Source organism: Rhinolophus sinicus, linkage group LG04 (genome assembly GCF_036562045.2).
Source record: "Rhinolophus sinicus isolate RSC01 linkage group LG04, ASM3656204v1, whole genome shotgun sequence".
NCBI lineage: Eukaryota > Metazoa > Chordata > Mammalia > Chiroptera > Rhinolophidae > Rhinolophus > Rhinolophus sinicus.
In genome coordinates, this window is record NC_133754.1 from 115,198,167 (window position 1) to 115,221,283 (window position 23,117).

General features: G+C 39.9%; 1 protein-coding gene and 1 long non-coding RNA gene across 2 annotated transcripts in view; both read left to right on the top strand.

Moving 5' to 3' along the window:
- LOC109439571 (zinc finger protein 510) overlaps positions 1–23,117 on the top strand; it is a 283,485-nt gene that overhangs the window by 236,815 nt on the left and 23,553 nt on the right. The window lies entirely within an intron of this gene.
- On the top strand, positions 1,052–21,704 carry LOC109439865 (zinc finger protein 782). Its single transcript, XM_074330276.1, is given in 6 exon segments — positions 1,052–1,177; positions 5,404–5,485; positions 9,482–9,608; positions 16,626–16,649; positions 16,806–18,379; positions 18,381–21,704. Coding segments are annotated over 5 exon segments (1,815 nt in total). The 5' UTR covers positions 1,052–1,177; positions 5,404–5,470; the 3' UTR covers positions 18,456–21,704.

Genomic DNA, 23,117 nt, shown 5'->3' on the forward strand with positions numbered 1-23,117 from the left:
GACACAGAGAAGTGGACGGCAGGATGTGGATAGTGTGGCTCCTGCTTCCTGTGTCTCCAACCCAGCCGCCAGTGAGAATATAGTGGCATGACTCCCCTACGTATGGCTCCGTGGGTGTTCCTTTTTGGCCTCACCATGTCCTGCGTTCTTATGTGGGGAGAGGGACCAGAGACCCCGCATGACACGCTGCATTACACGTTGCCATGCTCCAATTTGAATTATTTTATTCCCATGTCACAGCCTTATTCCTAAGAGATATCTCTGTGAACTTCCAAATCTCATGGCAGCTGTGAATTTAAAAGGTACTCTCATGGAGGTAGTATCCATATTCTCCTCTCTCCTTTTTTACTTTGTATTGCAAAATTTTCAAGCCACACAGAAAACCACACAATACGCGTTTATCTACACCCATTTACTGTATGTAAAAAACTAATAATTTTGCCATATTTGCTTTGATTGATTTTCTTGGAAATTTTTGAGATTAATTTACAAAAATATCAGTTTAATCATAAATACTTTAATTATGAGTGCCTTTATAAAACCAATATGTTTTTCTGTTATTGCACTATTATTTTTACACTAAAGAATAACCCCGTGCATATCCAGCTTTCCCCAATTGTATCCAATGTCTTTGACAGGTGTTGCTTTTTGAATCGGGTGTGTTTTTTTGTTTTATTTTTTCTTTTTTGGAAACGAGGCTTTGTACGTGGCGGCAAACTTCAAGTTTAACCCCTAAGGTTTGGGGCTCCTGACACAACCCCGGGGCAAGAGAAAAGGTCAAGGGCAACATCTTAGCAACCAGGTAAAGAAGTGCAAAGGTTGCTAAATCGCGAAAATAAGTGGCAGCGGTGTTTTATGGGAAATGTAGTCTATGGAACTGGCTGGCCGCGCAGGACCCTGGGATCCGGTCTTCTGGGCTCCATCGGCTTCTGTAAAGCTCTAGTCCCGCCTCCCTGCTTCTGCTCTGTCTGTGGTCGCTTGGAAAACAACACATCGTGGACCTCGTCTTCCACGCGGACGCGGAGGATTCGCATCGAAAGTGAGAGCGCGGGGGTGATGGGAATCTGGGCACAGACCTGGAGACCAGCGTGAAGCGCGTGGGGCCTTGTGTCTGTGGAAGAGGGAACGGGAGGTCCCGGGAACCCCCCAGGTGGGATCTTCAGTGCAGAGCCGGCCGGTACCTACCTATTGGGGGAAACCGGCCCTTTCAGTTCCCGGGGCGCAGATAGGACTGAGCGCGGTCAGGAGCAGGAGCCCAGTGCGGCCGGGGTGTAGGGACCTTGTGCCTGGCCCCACCTGCAGCCGGAAAGGAGAAAACCCAGTTTGATCCGCAGGAGGGGAAAGCGCGTTTATAATGAGACCATGAGAGCCAGAAAGCGCGGGCGGTGAGTCTCATGAGAGAAACTCTGGAGCTAAAACTATCGGGTCAAGTCCAGCTCTGTCACCTAGGCGGGGGCGACAGAAGGAACCTGCGTCAGAATCCGGTTTCCCATTGGAAAACTGGCGTTCTGAGAGGTTCTCGCCTATGAAGCAAATAGCCAACTGAGTAAATAACAACTGCCATTGTGTTCAGAAGACACTTAGGTTTTTCCTGTTCCCTGGGTGACTTATGTAAACCTCAAATCCAGTATATGAGGTAGGCATACCCATCCGCATGAAAATAGAAGAAAACTATTGAGGCTCAGGTTGGTGGAGCGATATGCTCAGGACACAAGCTTATGGTGAGGGAGCTTCCACTTAGGAGCAAGTGTGCTTTCAATCTCAGGATTCATCTAAATATAGCACCTTCCGAAAACCATCATTACATCCTTCACAGCACTTGACATTGAAAGTGAATCTCAATGTGAATGGACTCTCAGCACTGTCAAGTGTATTTTGGGATTTCTGGTGTCTCATCAGAATTCTGAGGTCAGACAGAGGTTCCTAGCTCTTCCTGCACTGGCAGGTTGTCTGTGTTTTACGTCTGAAATTATAGGATTCCAAAAGTGTAAGATTTGTGACCCTAAAGAGAATTGTTTCCCAGAGCCAGTTCCCAGATTTTGGGAAACATTTATTTAGAACAAAGCAGCGCCTGTGATGTAGGAATCGGATGGGCTCTAGGAACAGGAATGTTCCCTGGAAGAGAACAGCCCTGTTCTTTCCTCACCAGAGCTTCAGAGCTGAGGAAAAAGAACACAGGAAACAGCAGGTCCTAACTTTGCACGGTCAGAAGTTCTTGCCCCTCTGCCTGGTTTGGAGATACTGCCACGGTACTGTAGCCACCACACTGGTGTGACAGTGGAGGTGGAGGATTTGGTTCAGCTTTGAGTTGGGGATGAGCTGGGGTGGCCCAGGAGTATACTGCCCAAGGAACGTCATTTTGTGGGAGAGTTTGTGAGGATGAGGTCTGGGGTAAGTGGCAACCAGACACCAGGTGGAAATTGTTTTTCCACTATTGCTCAGTGGTCCCCTGCTCCCGTCTCTTCACTCTTTACAACATTGTCCTGCTCTCACACGTATCCATGTGCCATTGACTTATCCTGACCTCACAGAATCCCAAAACGATGGATCCTGAAGAGTTTTCCTTGGCTATATACTTCTGACTCTTGAATGCTTTAAAGAAATTGGACCAGAGAGGTTACAGTGACTTGCCAAGGAAAACGCAGTTTGTGACAGAGCCAGGAGGAAAACAAGTGCAGTTCAGTTTCTCACAGGAAGTCACCAAAAACATCTTATGAAAAGGACCTTTTAAGAAACTTAGCCCAATCAAAACTAAAATGAAACTTTCCTGTCATTCTATCTTTAGTTTTCTGGTAAGGCTGTGTCTCCATTGTTTCTTTGCCTTTTTGTTGTTGTCTATTATTTCTGTGTGGTGGTATTCTATGATGTTTCCCTCTGTTTCTTCTTTTATTTCAGTATATATTTCAATTCTGGATTTATTTTGAGTGGTTACCCTTAAGTTTATGTAAAAGAAAGTTTGATATTTAGAGTATTCCATTATCTTCAGCACGCTTACTTTCTCCATTCCCATATTCCGGTTCAGGCCTTTACTCTCCCCCTTTTTGAGTTTTGGTTGCCACAAATTATCCCTGTTGATGGTGATCGAATAGCCTCCTTTAGTATTTCTTGTAGTGCAGGTCGTGTATTAGAAAATTCCCTCAGCTTCTGTATGTCTGGAAAGGTCTTTATTCCTCCTTCATATCTAAAGGATATCTTTGCTGGATATATTATTCTTGGCTCATGATTTCTCTCTTTTAATAGTTTGAATATTTGGTTCCACTCCCTCCTGGCTTGTAGAGTTTCTGCTGAAAAATCTGATGATAATCTAATGGGCTTTCCTTTGTATGTTACCGTCTTCTTTTCCCTGGCTGCCTTGAGGATTCTTTCTTTGTCGTTGATTTTAGACAGCTTCAATACAATGTGCCTTGGAGAAGGCCTGTTGGGATTGAGGTAACTAGGTGTTCTATTTGCTTCTTGGATTCGAGGGTCCAGTTCTGTCCACAAATTTGGGAAGTTCTCATCGACAATTTGTTTGAATATATTCTCTGTTCCCCTCCTTCTGGTATGCCCATTATTCTTATATTGCTCTTTCTGATGGAGTCAGAAAGTTCTTGTAGAGTTCTTTCATTTCTTTTAAGTCTCAAGTCTCTTTCTTCTTCTCTCTGTGTCATTTCCAGGTTTCTATCTTCGATGTCACTGACTCTTTCCTCCATCTGGTCAACTCTACTACCTAAGCTGGTTATTTCATTCTTAATTTCTTCTATTGAGTTCTTAATCTCCAGAAATTCTATTTGGTTCTTTTTTAAGATTTCAATCTCTTTCGTAAAATGCTCATGCTGTTCTTTGATTGAGTTTCTGAGTTCCTTTAACTGCCTTTCTGTGTTTTCTTGTATCTCGTTGAGTTTTTTCAGAACTGCAATCTTGAATTCTCTGTCATTTAAGTCACATATTTCTGTATCTTTAAGTGCCTTCTCTGGAGATTTTTCACTTTCTTTCTGAGTTATCTTGTTGTCTTGGTTATTCATGGCGATTACTGGTTTACTATTTCTCTTCCTAGACATCTACAGGGGGGGCTTCTGCATCAGGCTGATTGAAAGGGCTCTTTCTTTTGTTTGCCAGTACTTGTTGGTAGAGTGTTTTATTATTTCTCCAACTGCAACTTATTTTTCTTCTCCCACACGGTAGTGCTATGTTTTCTCTGCACTATTCCAACTTCTCACACAATGGGGGGATTCCCTGGGAGACGGGCTTCTCCTCTGTTAATAGTTCATCTAAGTCACAGGGCGCAGTGTCCCGGTGGGTATGCGGAGAGCTTTTGATGTTCCAAAGCTCTTTCAGCTCCTGATTCAGAGCCCGTAGGTTTCAGCAGTTCTGTTTACTCCTGCAGGGATCCGCCCAGATAGGTGGGGTCAGGGGCGGGGTGAGTTGTGAGAGGTGGCCCAGAGCAATGGCGGCGACCACCACCACTGCCGGTCCTGCTTCCACAGCTCCCTCCCCTTTGCTGGAACTAGTTGGGCTGTGAAATTGTGTTTGCAGTCCACAGTTCTCAAAACAGCAAATTTTCTGTTGTTTTGATCTGACATTGCTACTGTTTCGCTTTTAGCACCGGGCAGGTGGGGGCGGGGCGAGCTCTGGGAGGGGAGGGAGGGGGCGGCTAGTCTCAGTGCCTAAGGCTCCGTTCTCTGCTCGGCAGTGCGGGCTTAAACCACCGTTTTCAGCCTTTTTCCCTCAGTCTTTTCTCCGAGGTCTCTGCCGTGAGCGTTGGGTTCAGCCGTGTTATATGCTGTCCCCTCAGCCCTGTGGAGCCCTGGCGGAGCCCTAGCAGTCCGAGTTCTTCCCTCTCCCACAGCTGCGGTGGTTCCGGGAAGCAGCGAGCTGGGCGCACTGAGCTAGGTCTGCGTCCTCCGCCCGCTCGTCTCCGTCTCTGCGCACTTCTCCCTTTCCTCCTCCCTCCACTCGCGCGAATCACCCACCTGTAGGTGATTTCAGTCAGTTGTGGGCCTCTTCATGTTGCCTGTCTGCTGTGCAGGGAGTCCTTTGTGGAGTTTTTGTTGTTCGATTCGTTGTAAATTCCAGGGGAGCTTTACAGAGGCTCACCTCACGCCGCCATTTTTCCGGAAGTCAAAATGAAACTTTCCTGCCTTCAAGCCCTCCATATTCCTTTTACTGGTCTTTCTGTGGATTTTCTCCTTAGAGATATAAGCAGTGTTAATAGGAAAAGAGTTCAGTGATGCAGCCTGAGTATTTCATGTTAATATTAGTGAAAAAGCAATGCCTTATCCTGTATGTACTCTATTGTAACTAAGTTGTTTATGTTAATCATTCAGAAAATCAACTATATTGTTCTTTAACCAGAGAGAAGTTGAGTCAATGAAAAGCTGTGTGGTTTTGTCCGTGTGACCACTTCCTGTCTCATGTGGACAGGTGGTGCCTCCCCTGCAGGGTCCTTCCCTGACCTCCCAGTTCTCTACACTCTCCCCAGAGCAGCAGAATGAACACATCTCAGGTGAGCACTTTGTTCATTTCCCACACTGCATTGTAATGGATTTATGAGGCCCATAAGGGTACATATATTCAATGCAAAAGGAGAACTAGAAATAAAACCAGTCTTGAGGGAAAATATACACAGTGTCAGCATTAGCTCTGGTGTTTGTTGTGGGGTCTTGGTAACTAACCTTTGATTTGTATATTCCCTCTAATTGCCAGTATCCTGAGATTTCATTGTAGTCATGAATGTACGTCAAATTATATTAAGTACTTTTTGTGTATCCATTAAAATACAGACAGAACTTAACTTCCTTTAATCTATAAATATTTTGAGTAGCTAAATTAATTTTCTAATATTAATTCTTGGTTGATTTCCTGTATGCACCCTCCTTGCTGAAAGGTTGCTGGGATCTTTCTTCTTGTACTTATAAAGAAGTATCTGTATCATATTTAGGTAGCTTATCATTTCCTTTTCCCGCGTTTCCATCTAATTTTGGTGTTAGGCTTATATTAGTCTCATAAAAAGAAGTGACTTTCATTCCTTTTTTTTTTTCCCTTTGTGTAATGTTTTCTTCCCCTGTATTTTATTTCATAAAAGTTGTTTACAGGGGATTGTTGTGTGAATATTTTGAGTACCAAGTATGTTTATTCAAGATCATAGTTGTCTCCTGTTTTTCTCTAACCATGTATCTTTCAAAGAGCATAACTGTTCAGTCAATCAAGTTCTCAGATTTTTTTAGACTTTTATTAGTTATGCTTTTTTGGTCATATGTAAAAAAGTCTTCTTAAACTAATGTTACAATGATTTTCTGTCTTGTTTTTGTAAGTTTTATAATTACAGTCTATGATCTTTGGCGTTAACTTTTATAATGCAAGGTATAGATCAAGATTATTTACTTTTGGTTATGCGTGTTTGATAATACCAACAACATTTGTTGAAAAGAATATACCTTCCCCACTGAATTGCTTTGGCACCTTTGTTGGGAATCATTTGATGTTATATTATTTGTGGTTCTGTTTCTCAAGTCAGTGGTCTGTTCTGTTGATACGTGTCAATCTTTTTGCTAATACTTCACTGGCCCGATTACAGTTGCTTTAAACTAAGTCTTGAAATCAGCATTGTGAATCTCTCAACCTTATTCTGTTTTCATGATTGTACTGGACAGTGTAAATCCTTTACCTCTTTCTAAAAGTTTTAGAATCTACCTTTCTATCTTCAAAATGTGCTCTAATTTTGTGTGTGATTCCAATGACTCTATACGTCAATTTTAGACCTCCCTTTTATGTTCCAAAATCATATAACCAACACTGCAGTGTATAATTCCATCTCTTTGTTGGTAGGTGTCTTGAGTGCAAATGAAGAACATCCGTCTCAACATGAACCTCTACCCATTCCCTTGCTTTTGTTCTTCTAATCTCAGCTTATGGCGGAGTTAGAGAAACCCAGTTGTCGTCCCTCCTGTGTGTCTCCTTTACACCTCACACAGAATATGTTACTTCTGACACTTCTGGTCACCAAATGTGTGGGTTCTGTTCTCCTACCAAGTAAGTGTGTGCAACACCAGTTGGCATCTTACAATTTAATTGATCTGATACTATGTACATGGAGATAGCATCAGATCCCACAGGTAAAGGGCTCAGTTCTACAGGACTGCTCCCACCCCACTGCAGGTACCAACTGCAAGTCCCAGTTGTCACCTGTGCTTGTGACCAATCAGCTATAAATGTGAGGTTCCCACAACCCACTCCTTGGGTTTGATTAATTTGCTAGAGCAGCTCACAGCACTCAGCGAAAGGCATTTACCGGGTTATTAAAGAACATGGTGAAGGATAAAGGTGAACAGCCAGATGAAGAGATACATAACGTGAGGTCTGGGCGGGTCCTGAGCACAGCAGCTTCTGTCCCCATAGCGTTGGGGTGCATCCCTCTCCTGATACGTGGCTGTTATGTTCACCAACCCAGAGGCTCTCCAAATGCGTACTTTTGTGGTTTTTGGAGGAGTCATCCTGTAGTCATGATCACTTACTAACTTTATTTTCATCCTCTCTCTCCTCTCTAGAGAAGTGGGAGGCAGGGCTGAAAATTCCAAGCTTCCGATTATGGCTTGGTCTTTCTGGTGACCAGTGCCCATCCTGGAGCCCACCCACAGTCACCTCATTAAAACAAACGATGCTCCTGGTGCTCTTATCACTTAGGAATTTACAAGGGTTTTAGGAGCTCTGTACTGGGAACCAGGGGCGGAGACCCATATATCCATATGCTCCTCTGCTTAGGATGGGGTTACATCCTGATAAACCCGTTGTAAGTTGAAAATGTCGTAAGTCAGAAATGGAGTTAGTACAGCTAACCTACCGGCCATCATAGCTTAGCCTAGTCTCCCTTCATCATGCTCAGAACATTTATATTAGCCTCCAGTTGGGCAAAAATCATCTGACACACAGCCGATAGAGTTATAAAGTGTTGACTAGCTCATGTAATTTATTAGGTGTATGACTTTCACAGTATCATAACAGTAAAAATTTAAGTCGAATCATCGGAACTCGGGCATCTGTATACATATTTTCCCTTATCTCACAGTGTCATCAGCATTTACCCAGCTGCTCATGTGGCTTCTCTAGATACAGCTGTGAAGAAACATAATGATCAAAAATTTGTTCCTTTCTCGTTAATGGATTTGTTGCCATACGTCATTTTTCTTTCTTTTTAATTTTTAAGTTATGTGAACTAAAAAAACAAAAGAAAAACAGTTCACCCATTTCTCCTACCCATCATCCTTTGCCTCTGGCAACCACCAATCTATTGTCACTATGACCTCATGTGTTTTTTTGTTTCTTTGTACTCTCCACATATACGATGTCTGACAATTAATTTCGCGAACTCATCCTAGAAAATGTGCTACATATGTCATTGCTGAATATCACTATGGTCCCCTTCGAAGCCCTCTCCATCAGAAACTATGCACCACCAGCAGTACCTAGTCCACCCTTCAAAGCAATTTTGGAAGTCTTTTTCTGGAATGGTCATCAGCCCAGGCACCCTAATCAGAGGTGTCGTCATGTTATCCTTGATGTCCTGAATGTCATCAAAATGTCTTCCTTTCGATATTTCCTTTATCTTCCGGTAAAGAAAGAAGTTATTGGGGGCCAGATCAGGTGAGTAGGGAGGGTGTTCCAATACAGTTATTTGTTTACTGTCAAAAAACTGCGTCACAGACATTGGCATGTGAGCTGGTGCATTGTCGTGATGCAAGTGCCATGAATTGTTGGCAAAGAGTTCAGGTCGTCTAAATTTTTCATGCAGCCTTTTCAGCACTTCGAAATAGTACATGTGGTTAACTGTTTGTCCAGTTGGTCAAATTCATAATGAATAATCCTTCTGATATCAAAAAAGGTTAGCAACATCGTTGCCAAAATTTGCGAACTTAATTGTTCATCCTTCATCCGAGAAATCATGTAGCATTTGACTGATTCACTTTGCATAATGCCCTCAAGGTCCTTAAATTGGTGTCTTCTGTTTTGCTAAGTAAAACTTTCTCCACTGTTGCACAGCATTGCATCTAAAAGCCAAATCTGATGATGCGTAAAATCTCCAGTGCTTACCTGTGTCTTTTTGTTGGTTCCCTATTACTCTAGCAGAGAACTCCAAGTGGGTGTGTGTACCCTAGAGAGTGCTCAGGACAGTCCACTAGGGCACAGGAAAAGATGACAGGACTCCTGGTTATAAAACTGTATCTAAAACACAAGTCCCTAAGCTTTATCATTAGTATATTAATTGACAGTCTATGGTATGTAATTTAGAAATAAATACAAATATATCAGGGCATGAGACTAATCTTTGTACCAATTATGTGAGTACCCTTACAGTGTAAGACAGTGATACGCCATCATAGGGTTCTGTTATAAAAGTTGTTTTAAATTCTCAACAGTAATTCTGATAAAAATTAGTTTGCTAAGGTATTTACCATGTCACCTGTTTCTGAACCCTTGTGATTGAGTAAGAAATATGCTGTTACAGGCCTCAGTGTCCTTCAAGGACGTGACTGTGGAGTTCACCCAGGAGGAGTGGCAGCACCTGGGCCCTGCTCAGCGGGCCCTCTACAGAGATGTGATGCTGGAGATCTACAGCCACATGGTCTGTGTGGGTGAGCAGACCTGACCACCTGACTCCCTCTGGAATTCAATTCTGTTTTCCCTCTCTCCCTCTTAATATTGAAATTACTTTTATTGGGGTGTAATTAACAGAAATTAAAAGTCAGTAATGTTCATTGTATAATTTGAGTAGTTTTGGAAATGTCTATAGACTACCACCACCAAAATAATTATATAAAATATTTTTGTCACCCCAAAAAGATTTCTGGTAGCTCTTTGCAGTCATTTTTCTCCTTTGATCCCTTTCCCTGGTTCCTGTCAGCCACTGATGTACTTTCTGTTGCAATAGTTTACCCTTCTAGAATTTTATGTCCATAATAGAGTGTTTACTTTTTTCTGGGTTCTTTTTCTTAGCTCTTTTAATTTTATTAAATTTACTGTGGTTACGTTGGTTAATAGCATGATATAGGTTTCAAGTGTACAAGTCTATAAGGCATCATTTGCATATTGCATTGTGTGTTCACCACCCAAAGTCAAATCTCCTTCTGTCACCACATATTTGACTCCCCTTTGCCCTTTTCTTTTCTCTTTTTTTTTTAATTAAAGTGTATTGGGGTGACAATTGTTAGTAAAGTTACATAAATTTCAGGTATATAATTCTGTATTACATCATCTATAAATCACATTGTGTGTTCACCACCCAGAGTCAGTTCTCCTTCCATCACCACATATTTGATCCCCTTTACCCTCATCTACCACCCCTCTCCCCCTTGACTCTCTGATAGCCACTAAACTATTGTCTGTGTCTATGAGGTTTTGTTTCTCATTTTCTTGCCTAGTTCTTTAGTTGTTTTTGGTTTATATACCACATATCAGTGAAATCATATGGTTCTCTACATTGTCTTTCTGACTTATTTCGCTTAGCATTATAGTCTCAGATCCACCCACGTTGTCACTAATGGTCCTATTTCATCTTTTCTTACTGCCGAATAGTATTCCATTGTGTACATATACCACAACTTCTTTATCCATTCATCTATCAAAGGACATTTTGGTTGTTTCCATGTCTTGGACACCATAAATAAAGCTGCAACGAACATTGGAACACACGTGTCTTCATGTATAAATGTTACCAGATTTTTGGGGTAAATACCCAGGAGACGGATTGCTTGTTTATATGGTAATGGTATTTGTAATTTTTTGACGAACCTCCACACTGCCTTCCATAGTGGCTGCACCAATCTTCATTCCCACCAACAGTATATGAGGGTTCCTTTATCTCCACAGCCTCTCCAACACTTGTTACTATTTGTCTTGATAGCCATTCTAACCGGGGTGAGGTGTTTTTTATTTGCATTTCTCTGATGATTAGTGATGTTGAGCATTTTTTCATATGTCTATTTGCCATTTGTATGTCCACTTTGGAGAAATGTCTCTTCAGGTCCTCTGCCAATTTTCCAATTGGGTTGTTTGTTTTCTTGTTGAGTTGTATGAGTTCCTTGTATATTTTGAATATTACCCTTTGTCGGAGGCACTGTTTGCAAAAATCTTCTCCCATTATGTTGGTTACCTCTTCATTTTCTCAGTGGTTTCTTTTGCTGTGCAGAAGCTTTTAAGTTTGATGTAGTCCCATTCATTTATTTTAGCTTTTACTTCCTTTGCCTTTGGAGTCAAATTCATAAAATGCTCTTTGAACCCAGGTCCGTAACTTTAGTACCTATGTTTTCTTCTATGCAGTTTATTGTTTCAGGTCTTATGATTAAGTTTTTGATCCATTTTCAATTAATTTTGGTACATGGTGACAGATAGCAGTCCAGTTTCGTGCTCTTACCTGTGGCTTTCCAAGTCTGCCAGCACCATTTATTGAAGAGGCTGTCTTTTCTCCACTGTATGTTTTTTGCTTCATTGTCAAAAATTATCTGTCCATATTTATGTGGTTTTATTTCTGGGTTCTCAATTCTATTCCATTGGTCTGTGTGTCTGGTTTTCTGCCAATACCATGCTGTTTTGATTATTGTTGCCCTGTAGTACAACCTAAAGTCAGAGTGTGTGATACCTCCAGCATTGTTCTTTTTTCTTAGGATTGCTTTGGCCATTTTGGGTCTTTTGTGGTTCCAAACATATATGATGATTTTTTTTTGTTCTATTTCTTTAATAAATGCCATTGGGATTTTGATGAGGATTGCATTAAATCTGTATATTGCTTTGAGTAATATGGTCATTTGAACTATGTTGATTCTTCCAATCCATGAGCACGGAATGTCTTTCCATTTCTTTGTGTCTTCTTCAGTTTCTTTTAAAAATGTCTTGTAGTTATCAGCATATAGGTCTTTCACATCCTTGGTTAAGTTTATTCCTCGGTATTTTATTCTTTTTGTTGCAGTTGCAAAAGGAATTGTTTTTTTAATGTCTTTTTCTGAGATTTCATTGTTAGTATATAGGAATGCAATGGACTTTTGTACGTTGATTTTGTAGCTGCCAACTTTACTGTATTCATTGATTGTTTCTAATAGCTTTTTGGTGGAATTTTTAGAGTTTTCTATATATACCATCATGTCGTCTGCAAAGAGTGACAATTTAACTTCTTCATTCCCAATTTGGATGTCTTTTATTTCTTTCTCTTGCCTGATTGCTCTGGTGAGGACTTCCAACACTATGTTGAAAAGAAGAGGTGATAGGGGACAGCCCTGCCGTGTTCCTGAACGTAGAGCAAAGGGCTTCCGTTTTTCACCGTTAATTATGAGGTTAGCTGAGGGTTTGTCATATATGGCCTTTATTATGTTAAGGTATTTTCCTTCTATACCTAGTTGATTAAGTGTTTTAATCATAAATGGATGTTGTATCTTGTCAAATGCTTTTTCTGCATCAATTGATATAATCATATGATTTTTGTCCTTTATTTTGTTTATGTGATGTATCACATTGATGGATTTGCATATGTTGAACCATCCTTGTGCCCATGGGATAAACCCCACTTGGTCGTGATGAATAATCTTTTAATTCATTGTTGCATTCGATTTGCTAGAATTTTGTTTAGGATTTTTGCATCAGAGATACTGATCTGTAGTTTTCTTTTTTTGTGTTATGCTTACCAGGTTTTGGTATTAGGGTAGTGTTGGCCTCATAAAATGAGTTAGGGAATACTAGAAAAAGAAGACAAATGTCTTCATCAATATTTTGGAAGATTTTGAGCAGGACAGGTATTAGATCCTCTTTGAAGGTTTGGTAGAGTTCACTAATGAAGCCATCTGGTCCCGGACTTTTGCTTTTGGGAAGGTTTTGGATGACTGATTCAATTTCCTTACTGGTGATCAGTCTATTTAAGTTTTCCAATTCTTCATGATTCAGCCTAGGAAGGCTCTATGTTTCTAGGAATTTGTCCATTTCTTCTAGGTTATTGAATTTTGTGGTATATAGTCCTCATAGTATTCTTGGATGACCCTTTATATTTCTGTGGCACCTGTGATAATTTCCCCTCTTTCATATCTGATTTTGTTTATTAGTGTCTTTTCTCTAATTATCTTGGTGAGTCTAGCCAAGGGTTTGTCAATTTAGTTAATCTCTTCAAGGAACCAGCTCTTTGTCACATTAATTTTTTCTATTGTCTTTTTGTTCTCTATTTCATTTAGTTCTGCTCTGATGTTTATTACTTCCTTTCTCCTACTGAGCTTGGGTTTCATTTGTCTTCTTTTTCTAGTTCTTTAAGCTCTAACGTGAGGTTATTTATTTGAGATTTTTCTTGTTTCTTGAGATAGGCCTGTAATGATATAAATTTCCCTGTTAAGACTGCTTTTGCTGCATCCCAGAAATTTTGGTAGGATGTATTTTCATTGTCATTTGTTTCTATGTATCTTCTGATCTCTCCTGTTATTTCTTCTTTGACCCAGTCGTTCTTTAAATGTATGGTGTTTAATCTCCACCTATTTGTTGTTTTTCCTGCTTTTTTTGTAGTTGCTTGATATATTTCGATGCTCCCTGATTGGGGACATAAACATTGATGACTGCTATATCTTCTTATTGCACAGTCCCTTTTATCATTGTGAAATATCCATCTTTGTCTCTTGTACCTTTTTTATCCTGAAGTCTGTTTCATCTGATATCAGTATAGCTATACCTGATTATCTCCAAATCCCTTTTGCTTGGAGTGTCAATTTCCACCCTTTCACTTTCAGTCTGTATTTGTCCTTGTGGTTGAGATGTGTCTTTCGAAAGCGGCATACGGTTAGGTTTAGTTTTTTGATCCATTCTGCTACTCTGTGCCTTTTTATTGATGAGTTCAGTCCATTTAGATTTAGGGTAATTATTGATATGTGATGATTTCCTATCATTCTGTCTTTGGTTTTCTGGTAGGATGCTGTCTCCATTGTTTCTTTGCCTTTTTGTTGCTGTTATTTCAGTGTGGTGATATTCTATGATTTTCCCCTCTGTTTCTTTTTTTATATATTATATATTTCAGTTCTGGATTTTATTTGAGTGGTTACCATTAAGTTTATGTAAAAGAAAGTTTCATATTTGGAGTATTCCATTTTCTTCACCATGCTTACTTTCTCCATTCCTGTATTCCGGTTCAGGCCTTTACTCGGCCCCCTTTTATGTTTTTGTTGTCACAAATTATCCCTATTTATCCTGAGAGTCGGTTTCTGCGCTGCAGTAGCAAGTCGTCTTTTTCTTCTTTTTTTTTTCAAATGTTTTTTTTTTTCTTCTTCTTTACCCTGTATGTTATCTTCAAGTGTGTAGTGTCCTATTTGGTGTACCGGTTGCCATTTCCTGCTTCAGTCTGTCTGTTCATAATTCTACTCTTGGTTTTGTATTCTTTTGCTTTTTTGTTTCAGGTCAAATAGCCTCCAGTATTTCTTTTAGTGCAGGTCATATGTTAGAAAATTCCCTCAGCTTCTATATGTATGAAAAGGCCTTTATTCCTCCTTCATATCTAAAGTATATCTTTGCTGGATATGTTATACTTGGCTCATAATTTCTCTCTTTCAGTAGTTTGAATATTTTAGTCTGCTCCTTCCTGGTTTGTAGAGTTTCTGCTGAAAAATCTCATGATAATCTAATGGGCTTTCCTTTGTAGGTTACCGTCTTCTTTTCCCTGGCTGGCTTGAGGAGTCTGTGTCGTTAATTTTTTATAGCTTCAATACACTGTGCCTTAGAGAAGGTCTGTTGGGGTTGAGATAATTAGGTGCTCTATTTGCTTCTTGGATTCCAGGATTCAGTTCTTTCCACAGTTTGGGAAATTCTCGTTGACTACTAGTTTGAGTACACTCTCTGTTCCCTTCGCCCTTTCTTCTCCTTTTGGTATGCCCATTATTCTTATATTGCCCTTTCTGAGTCAGAAAGTTCTTGTAGAGTTCTTTCATTTCTTTTAACTTTCAACTCTCTCTTCTTCTTCCATCTCTGTCATTTCCAAATTTCTATCTTCGATTTCACTGATTCTTTTCTTTATCTTGTCGGCTCTATTACCTAAGCTGGTACTTCAGTTTTCATTTCTTCTATTTAGTTCTTAATCTCAGAAATTCAATTTGGTTCTTTTTTAAAATGTCAATCTCTTTGGTAAAATGTTCATTTTGTTCTTTGATTGTGTTTCTGAGTTCATTAAACTGCTTCTCATGGTTTTCTTGTATCTCGTTGACTTTTTAAAGAACTGCAATCTTGAATTCTCTGTCATTTAAGTCACATATTTCCATGTACTTAAATTCATTTTCTGGAAACTTTTCATTTTCTTTCTGACCTGCTTTGTTACCTTGGTTATTCATGGCAATTAATGAATTATTGTTTCTCTTCCTAGGCATCTACATGAGTAGGTTCTGCAGCAGGTTGATAGGAAGAGGTCTTTCTTTTGCTTTCCAGTAGGTGTTGGTAGAGTGGCCTCTCTCTAATTGCAGCCTTTTATTCTCTCTCACGCTGTTCCAGCTTCTCACACAATGGGGGGATTCCCTGTAAGTTGGGCTTCTACTCTGAGCACGTCACCTTGGTCTCACGGTACTGCCTCTGTTGGGGGATGTAGAGAGCTTCTGAAGTTTCGAAGCTCTTCCTGAACCAGATTCAGAGCCTGTGTATTTCAGCGGCTCTGTTTACCCCTGCAGAGATCCGCCCAGATAGGTGGGGGCAGGGGCAGGTGGGTTGTGATAGGTGGTCCAGAGCAATGTCGGTGACCACCAGCACAGTCCATCCTGTACCCAACACTCTTTCTCCTTTGCCAGAACTAGTTGGGCCATGAGTCCCTGACTACAGGCCGCAGTTCTCAAATCTGCAAATATTCTGTTCTTTTGATCTGACAGTGCTACCATTCCACTTCTAGCACTGGGAAGGTGGGGGTGGGGCGAGCTCTGGGAGGATGAGAAGAGGTCAGCTAGGCTCCATGCATAAGCCTTCCATTCTCTGATGGGCAGTGAGGGTTTAACCCACTGTTTTCACCCTTCTTCCCTTAGTCTTTGCTCCGAGGTCTCTGCTGTGAGGGTGGGGTTCAGCTGTGTTACATGCTGATCCCTTAGGCAGGACTGTGCGCCATAAGGGAAGCACTAGCAATCTGAATTCTTCCCTCTCCTGCAACTGTGGTACCTCCGGAGCTCGGAGTTCCAGTCTGCATATGTCCTGTAGCCTGTGGTCGGCCCACGTCTCCGACTTACCCCTTCCCATCTCTCCCACTAGCCCAATTTGCCCATCTTTAGATGCTTTCAATTGCATTTCTCTTAGTTTTGCCTGTCTGCTGTTCAAGGATTCCTTTGTGGAATTATAGTTGTTCAATTTGTTGTAAATTGCTGGGGAGATATCAAGAGGTTCACCTCACGTCGCCATTTCTATGACGTTATTGCCCGTAATCAACTTTATCCAAACCCTTTCTCTGCTGGAACCTCTAAAAACCCTTAAGCATGAGTTTTTTATTGTTTGCTATTGAATTTATACCATTCTCTGATATTTTTCAGTTCCCAGGACCCAACTTTCTTAAAACCTTTGGTTCTCAATTCATTGTTCCTTTCCTTTATGACCAAGTTTGTAAGTTATATTTTAAAATGCCAAAGTACACATGATATTCAACTCCAATTTCTTTTCCCTTTTTCCACTTACAGCAAGCTTCCTGCCACCCAAGGAAAGAGAGTATAGTTAACATATACTTGGAATTACTACAGTGTTCGAAGACTTAGCAAGGAATAAAGCTGTTAAATGTATAGTAGGGCAAATGTCTGTAAGACTTTTGGCATAAAAATGTGTTAAATTTAATAAGCATTTTTTAAATTTCTCATGTTTAGAAGACTGGCGACTTGATCATTTAGACAAGACCCAAGAAAATCAAGACAAGCATTTATGTCAAGTTTTATTCACCACCAACCGACCATTGACTAATGAACAAGAGAAAGTTTCAGGAAAACTGTTTAATCTGGGCAGAGACATTGTTCCTTCAAGAAAAATGTTATCTGCAGATGACACTATCGGGCCTACATACTTGGATTTCTACCAATTGGCTCCTCATAATTACTCAAGAAAGATGACTAATAAGTTTAATGCAACTCACTCTAATACTAGAAATGAGAGAAGAAATACTGGAGAGAATTCTTTGGATTACAGTCAAAATTTGCAAACTTTTAGTGGTGTGGAGGAACTTGTTTTGGGGCAGTCTTTTGAATGTAATGGATGTGGTAATACTTTGCATGATAAGGCTGCCTTTATTACATGGAACAGTGCTTACACAAAAGAAGCATCTTATTATAAATTTGGAAGGAAACTAGGTGATAAATCTTCTCTTGTTGTTTCTGCAAGTTTTCACGCAGAGAAGAGTCACTGTGAATTTCATGAAGATAAATGTAATAAAATTGGGAGTAATTTTGGGACGATTTCTCAACTTCAGAGAACTGATACAAGAGAGAAAACTTTTGATCAAAAAGCACATTTTAGAGAATATCAGAGAAGTCACACAGGATTGCAACCCCTTGAGTGTGGGAAAAACCTGAGCCACAATTCATCCATTAACATACAACAGAGAACTAACGCATTAGAGCTATCTTGTGATAATAAGACATGTAACGAAACTTTCAGTTCTCAGTCAGCGTTCAATATACAGAGAACTCATGGGAGGGAACAACACTATGAGTGTAATGAATGTCAAGAATCCTTCTCAAAGAGGTCATCCGTCATTTTACATCGAAGAAGTCACATAGGTAAGAAAATTTATGAATGTAATGAATGTGGGACAGCTTTTTCCCGGAAATTTACCCTAGTTGTACATCAGCGAACTCACACAGGGGAGAAACCGTATGAATGTAATGAGTGTGGAAAAGCTTTCATTACCATGTCACACCTCAGAGAGCATCAGAGAACTCACACAGGGGACAAACCCTATAAGTGTAATGAATGTGGAAGGGCTTTCACCTGCGTGTCAAACCTGAGAAGACATCAGAGAACTCACACAGGGGAGAAAACCTATCAATGTAACTTATGTGGAAAAGCTATCACCTCCATGTCAAACCTGAAAGGACATCAGAGAACTCACACAGGGGAGAAACCCTATCAATGTAATGAATGTGGTAAAAGTTACACCCAGAAGTCAAGCCTTGGAAAACATCAGAGAACTCACTCAGGGGAGAAACCCTATCAATGCAATGAATGTGGTAAAACTTATACCGATAAGTCAAGCCTTGGAGTACATCAGAGAATACATACTGGGGAAAAACCATATGAATGTGCTGAATGTGGAAAAACTTTCAGCCAGAGATCATGCCTTAGAAATCATGAGAGAATTCACACAGGGGAGAAACCCTATGAATGCAATGAATGTGGAAAAACTTTCAGCCAGAAGTCACATCTTGGAAAACATCTGAGCATTCACCACAGGACAAAAACCCTGTGAATCTGAAAGAGTTTATTTTCATGTCATACCTCAAAGGACATCAGAGAATTCATGAAGGGGAAAAACTCTGTGAATGTATGATATGTGGGAAATTTTTTCTTTGGCAATCAGCCTTCATGATACATCAGAGACTGCATATAAAGAGAAATGCTACAAAAGTAACTGATGCAAAAAAGGTTTTGTTTTCAACTTAACTCTCAAAATTGAACGTATGAAACAATTCACACAGGGGAGTGTAGTGATTTATACACTCTCTACAATGAGTCTCACATATGAAAACATCAGAAAACTCACAAAGGTGAAAAATCCTATAAAAGTGGTAATGTAGGAAAATTTCATAGAGTTGTCAGAGGTTAAAAGCCAAGGGGAGGAAAAAAAACTTTTTATGCTCTGTTATTCTTAGTGGCTGGAGCCCTGCAGATTGAAAGACATTAACAGGAGAAAATGGTTGATTTCATATGCTTTTGGAGATCCTCACATAAATGAAATGAGAACTCCAAAGACGTGATCAGACCTGGAGGCTTATATGCCATTTCAACAAAAGGACAAAACATTTGTGAAGAAGTGACCAAAGGATTAGGGTTTAGAGCTTCTATACTTGTAAGTTTTGGAAAGGTCAATATACGAGGAAACCAATGGAAGATAAGTGTTAGTTCATTAAGATTTGTTTATGCAGATATTAGTTGGGGCCATCTACAATGATAGGAGTTGTCTCCTCTTGCTTATACCAAAGAGGGGATGGGGTACACCTTTATGAAGGAGGATTTATACCCTTTTTTTCGGCAGATGGGGAGAAACTGAAAAGGTTTTTCTGTGTACTGTTTTTCAGTTGCTTTCACTCAAAATACTTCTTTGCCAAAGTGGAATAATTTGGCTTGCGTATTTTGATCTTCTTGATCACATCAGGGCGTAAGCTTATAACTGTGATAGAAGTAAGGAAGATTTCCACCAGAAGTCAAACCTCAGAGAACATCAGAAAACTCACAGGGAATTTGATATGATTGTGATAAATATGGAAAAACTTTCATCCAGACATCAAATCTTGCATTATATCAGAGAACTCACACAAATGAAACATCCCTGAAAATGTTACGGATCTTGGAATGCTTTCCACCAGGAAGCATTCTTTTAAGAACATCAGAGAACTCACAGGGGATAAATTGTAAAGATGAATGTAGGGAAAGTTACAAGTCAGGGTCAGAAGAGATTGCAGAACTTATAGGAGAGGCTAAAATTTATTAAGCTGATGAACATGGAAGCCTCTCCCCAAATATAAGAGAACTGTCTTAGGCTATCATACAAAAGACCACAAAGTGGTTAGCTTAAATAACAAACATTGATTTCTCACCTTTCTGGAAAGTGGAGAGTCCAAGATCAAGGCGCTGGCAGATTTGGTGTTTAGTGTGGATCCACTTCTTGATTCGTATATGGCCATTTTCTTGCGGTTTCCTCACATGGAGGAAGGGGCAAGGGAACTCTTCTGGGCCTCTTTAATAAAGACTCTGCCCTAATGACTTCATCACCTCCAAATCCCAGCACCTTTGGGATTAGATTTCAACACATGAATTTGGGGAGGACATAACATTAAGTTATTAGCAAGTAGTCACACTGGAAGAAAACCCTCAAAGTGTATCTAGACAGTCTTTCAACCACTAGGGATAAGTTTAGTCCTTTCGGACAATTTAGTCAGACAATTCTCTGGGGAAAGAAGCATTGTGAAGATAATGAATATAAGAAATATTCTGTATGCATTCATCCATCTGCAGTCTTCCACTATGGATAAATACTGACTGTTTAATGAATATGTGAAGCTTTCTGTCAAAGATTGAATCTCACTGAATAGAGAATTCACACAATGAAGAAAATGTAGAATGTGATAAATGTGTGACAACTTCAAGCAAAAGACACCCTCCTCAGGACAGGAGAAAATGTGTAGAGCAATAGAGACCTCATAAGATATTAAGCAGATGAAAGAAATCTTACAAAGGTAATGGATTTGGGAAATCCTGCCAAGTCAGTCCACAATGTCATACATATAAATAATAAATCTAATAAAAAGAGACCCCTATGCCATATACTGCATGGTCTCCAATAACCATTTACTGTTGTCCTTAGGCCCACGACTAGTCTAAATTTCCCAGTCACTCTTTCATCTTAATGTGGTAGTGTCATCAAATTTTAGGTAGTGGAATATGACTGTGAGTGATAAAACAAGTTTCATGAAGACGTTTTCGTTCTATATATTTCTCTGCTGTTCCTTTTCCCTACGATGAGGGAAGAGTAGCACATGGAAGGAGTCAGGGTTCAAGAAATGTGTGGAAAAGTTTCCTCTAACTGACTTTTGCAAGGAAGAAAAAACTTGTTCTCTGCTGAGCTGTTACAGGTTTGGATCTACCTGTGTTAGACATCCCTCAGTTATGAAAAGCTATGATTGTGACCTCTGTGAAAAGTGACAAGTGGATATGTGTCAGAAGAGTCACATGAAGGGAACCCCTGACAACATCCTGAATGATCAGTGGCTATTAACCAGAGCTCTTCTCTATTATTATTCATGTAAATAACAGGCTTTGTTTCAAGTTTCATTTGTTTGATGATTACATTTATATTGTGTATCTTTTGTAGCAATACAACAGAAGCGTTGAGGATTTTTCAGTACATCATACAAGGATGCACATACTGTTAATAGGTCTCATGAATAAGCTAAATACTAAATTGGATTATTTGGTTACTGTGGTATCTTCCATGTTTCTTCACAAAAAAGTAATTAAGTATCTTGAGATACATTCAGGCTATACTCTGTGTGTTATCATAATTCTCAAGCTTTTAAAAATTTTAGCATTTATTTCTGGTCATTGCCCAAATCAACTTTTACTATTTTGCAAAATCATGCTACTTTTCCCATTTTTCCTCCTATCCTTATCGTGGTATGAAACAGTTCCTTTTTCCAGAATTTTAAATTAGTGTTTGTATAAGTTGAGATTCTTTCTTCATGTTCTATGTTCTAATCCTTTACTATTGTTATTAGTTTAATTTTGTTTTGATGGTCAAATCATGAGATAAAGCCAAGATATGTTCATTCAGATTGGCTCCTGTGTTCAATATTAATGTTTCTGATGCCTTTTTGCTTTACCAAACCATCTTCACCAAGCCTAAGTGTTCTGATTATGATAATATTTAATCTGCCATTGTAATATTTTGCATCATAGAGCAAGTTCTTTATTCATATACTTTTTTGGAACATGTTAAGTGTTTGCAGAAATATTTAGAATTTTATGCCCCCTTAAATAAAGATTTAAAAATTTTGGTTGGGGCTGAGATTCATTGCTGAGAAACCTAGATGCAGAGTCCTAGTGATGTGGGACCAGGCCTTTCCCGCTTTCTCTCTTTGCTGGCACATGTCCAGAGGACGCTCCCCACACCACTTCCTCCACTAGAGAATGTTCTCTGAGCCCTAAACACGGATGGAACTCTCTCCTCCCTGCCGTATGGATCTGTTCAGGAGATAATGAGGCCGTGAGCCTTATAATCTTTCATTATCGGCTTGATTGTTTGGAGATCCTCTTTATTTATGGGGTATTGATTCATTCTGGGGAGAGGTTTGGAGGAATCTGTTTGAGTCTTGTTGCAGGTTACTCTTTGGATCCTGTCGAGAGCACTTGTAGGTTTTGCCCAGAATTGGATGTCCTGTGAGGCAGCTAGAAAGACCCCCGGTTGTAGCAGTGTTTTGAGGGAAAGCTGCACGGACACCTGCATTGTGGCAGGGCCGTGCCAGGCTGGGCATTCTAACGTAGTGCCACTGGGGTCTGTGTCCCAACAATGTGGGTTGATAAGAAATGGGAAACACAGACATGGGCACCGTTTCTTCTCAGAATAAAACACAGCCAAAGCACAAGGAGGTCTTTAACCATAAAGCAGAAGGAGAGACAAGAACTAAGGCTTGTACACTGACTGGAGGTGTTGGGCAGTCCCTGTGAATTCTATTTCGGAGTGTATGAAAGCCCCTAGGAGACTGAGTAATTTTTATCAGTGGAAATGAGTTGAATCAATGTGTTAAAAAGGGTGTGATATTCCATCCTGTCCTTTGGCTGAGAAATTCAGAAGCTTGCTCCTTTGACACACACACACACACACACACACACACACACACACACACACACACTTCTATATATTATATAAACCATAGGGAAGGCAGGAGCTGTGAGAAAATTGCCCAGTTGATTTGTCTCCAACATTTCCGCTCTCTCCTCCCCTTGTGCCTGTCCCAATAAAAAACAGACACATGCAGGGCCTTAGAGTTTTTGCTGATAAATTTTTGGGATAATACTTTGAATTGTTTACAAAATCCATTTATAAACTATTAACCTAAAAGTAGAAGACCAACATGAGGGGCAACAAGCATTTATTTTATATCCAAACGAATGGCTATTGGTGAAGCACTGATTCAGGCAGAAACACTACAGGGTTTCAATTAGAAGGCATGGCAAGGGGCATTTGTGAGAAAGGGAAGGGGAACAATTACATGAATAGAAGGAAGAAATTTCTACATGTGTTACAAGTTAAAATTGTGATGCTAATTCTAAAACATTTTTAATTTTCAGCCCATACTGATGCTAATTCTAAAGAATATTAAAAATTCCAGCCAGTAGTCATAATATCTGCTTTCTGGTTATGCTGAAATGCTGCTTTAGGGCCATTTGAAAGGTTCTTTTGCCCAGTT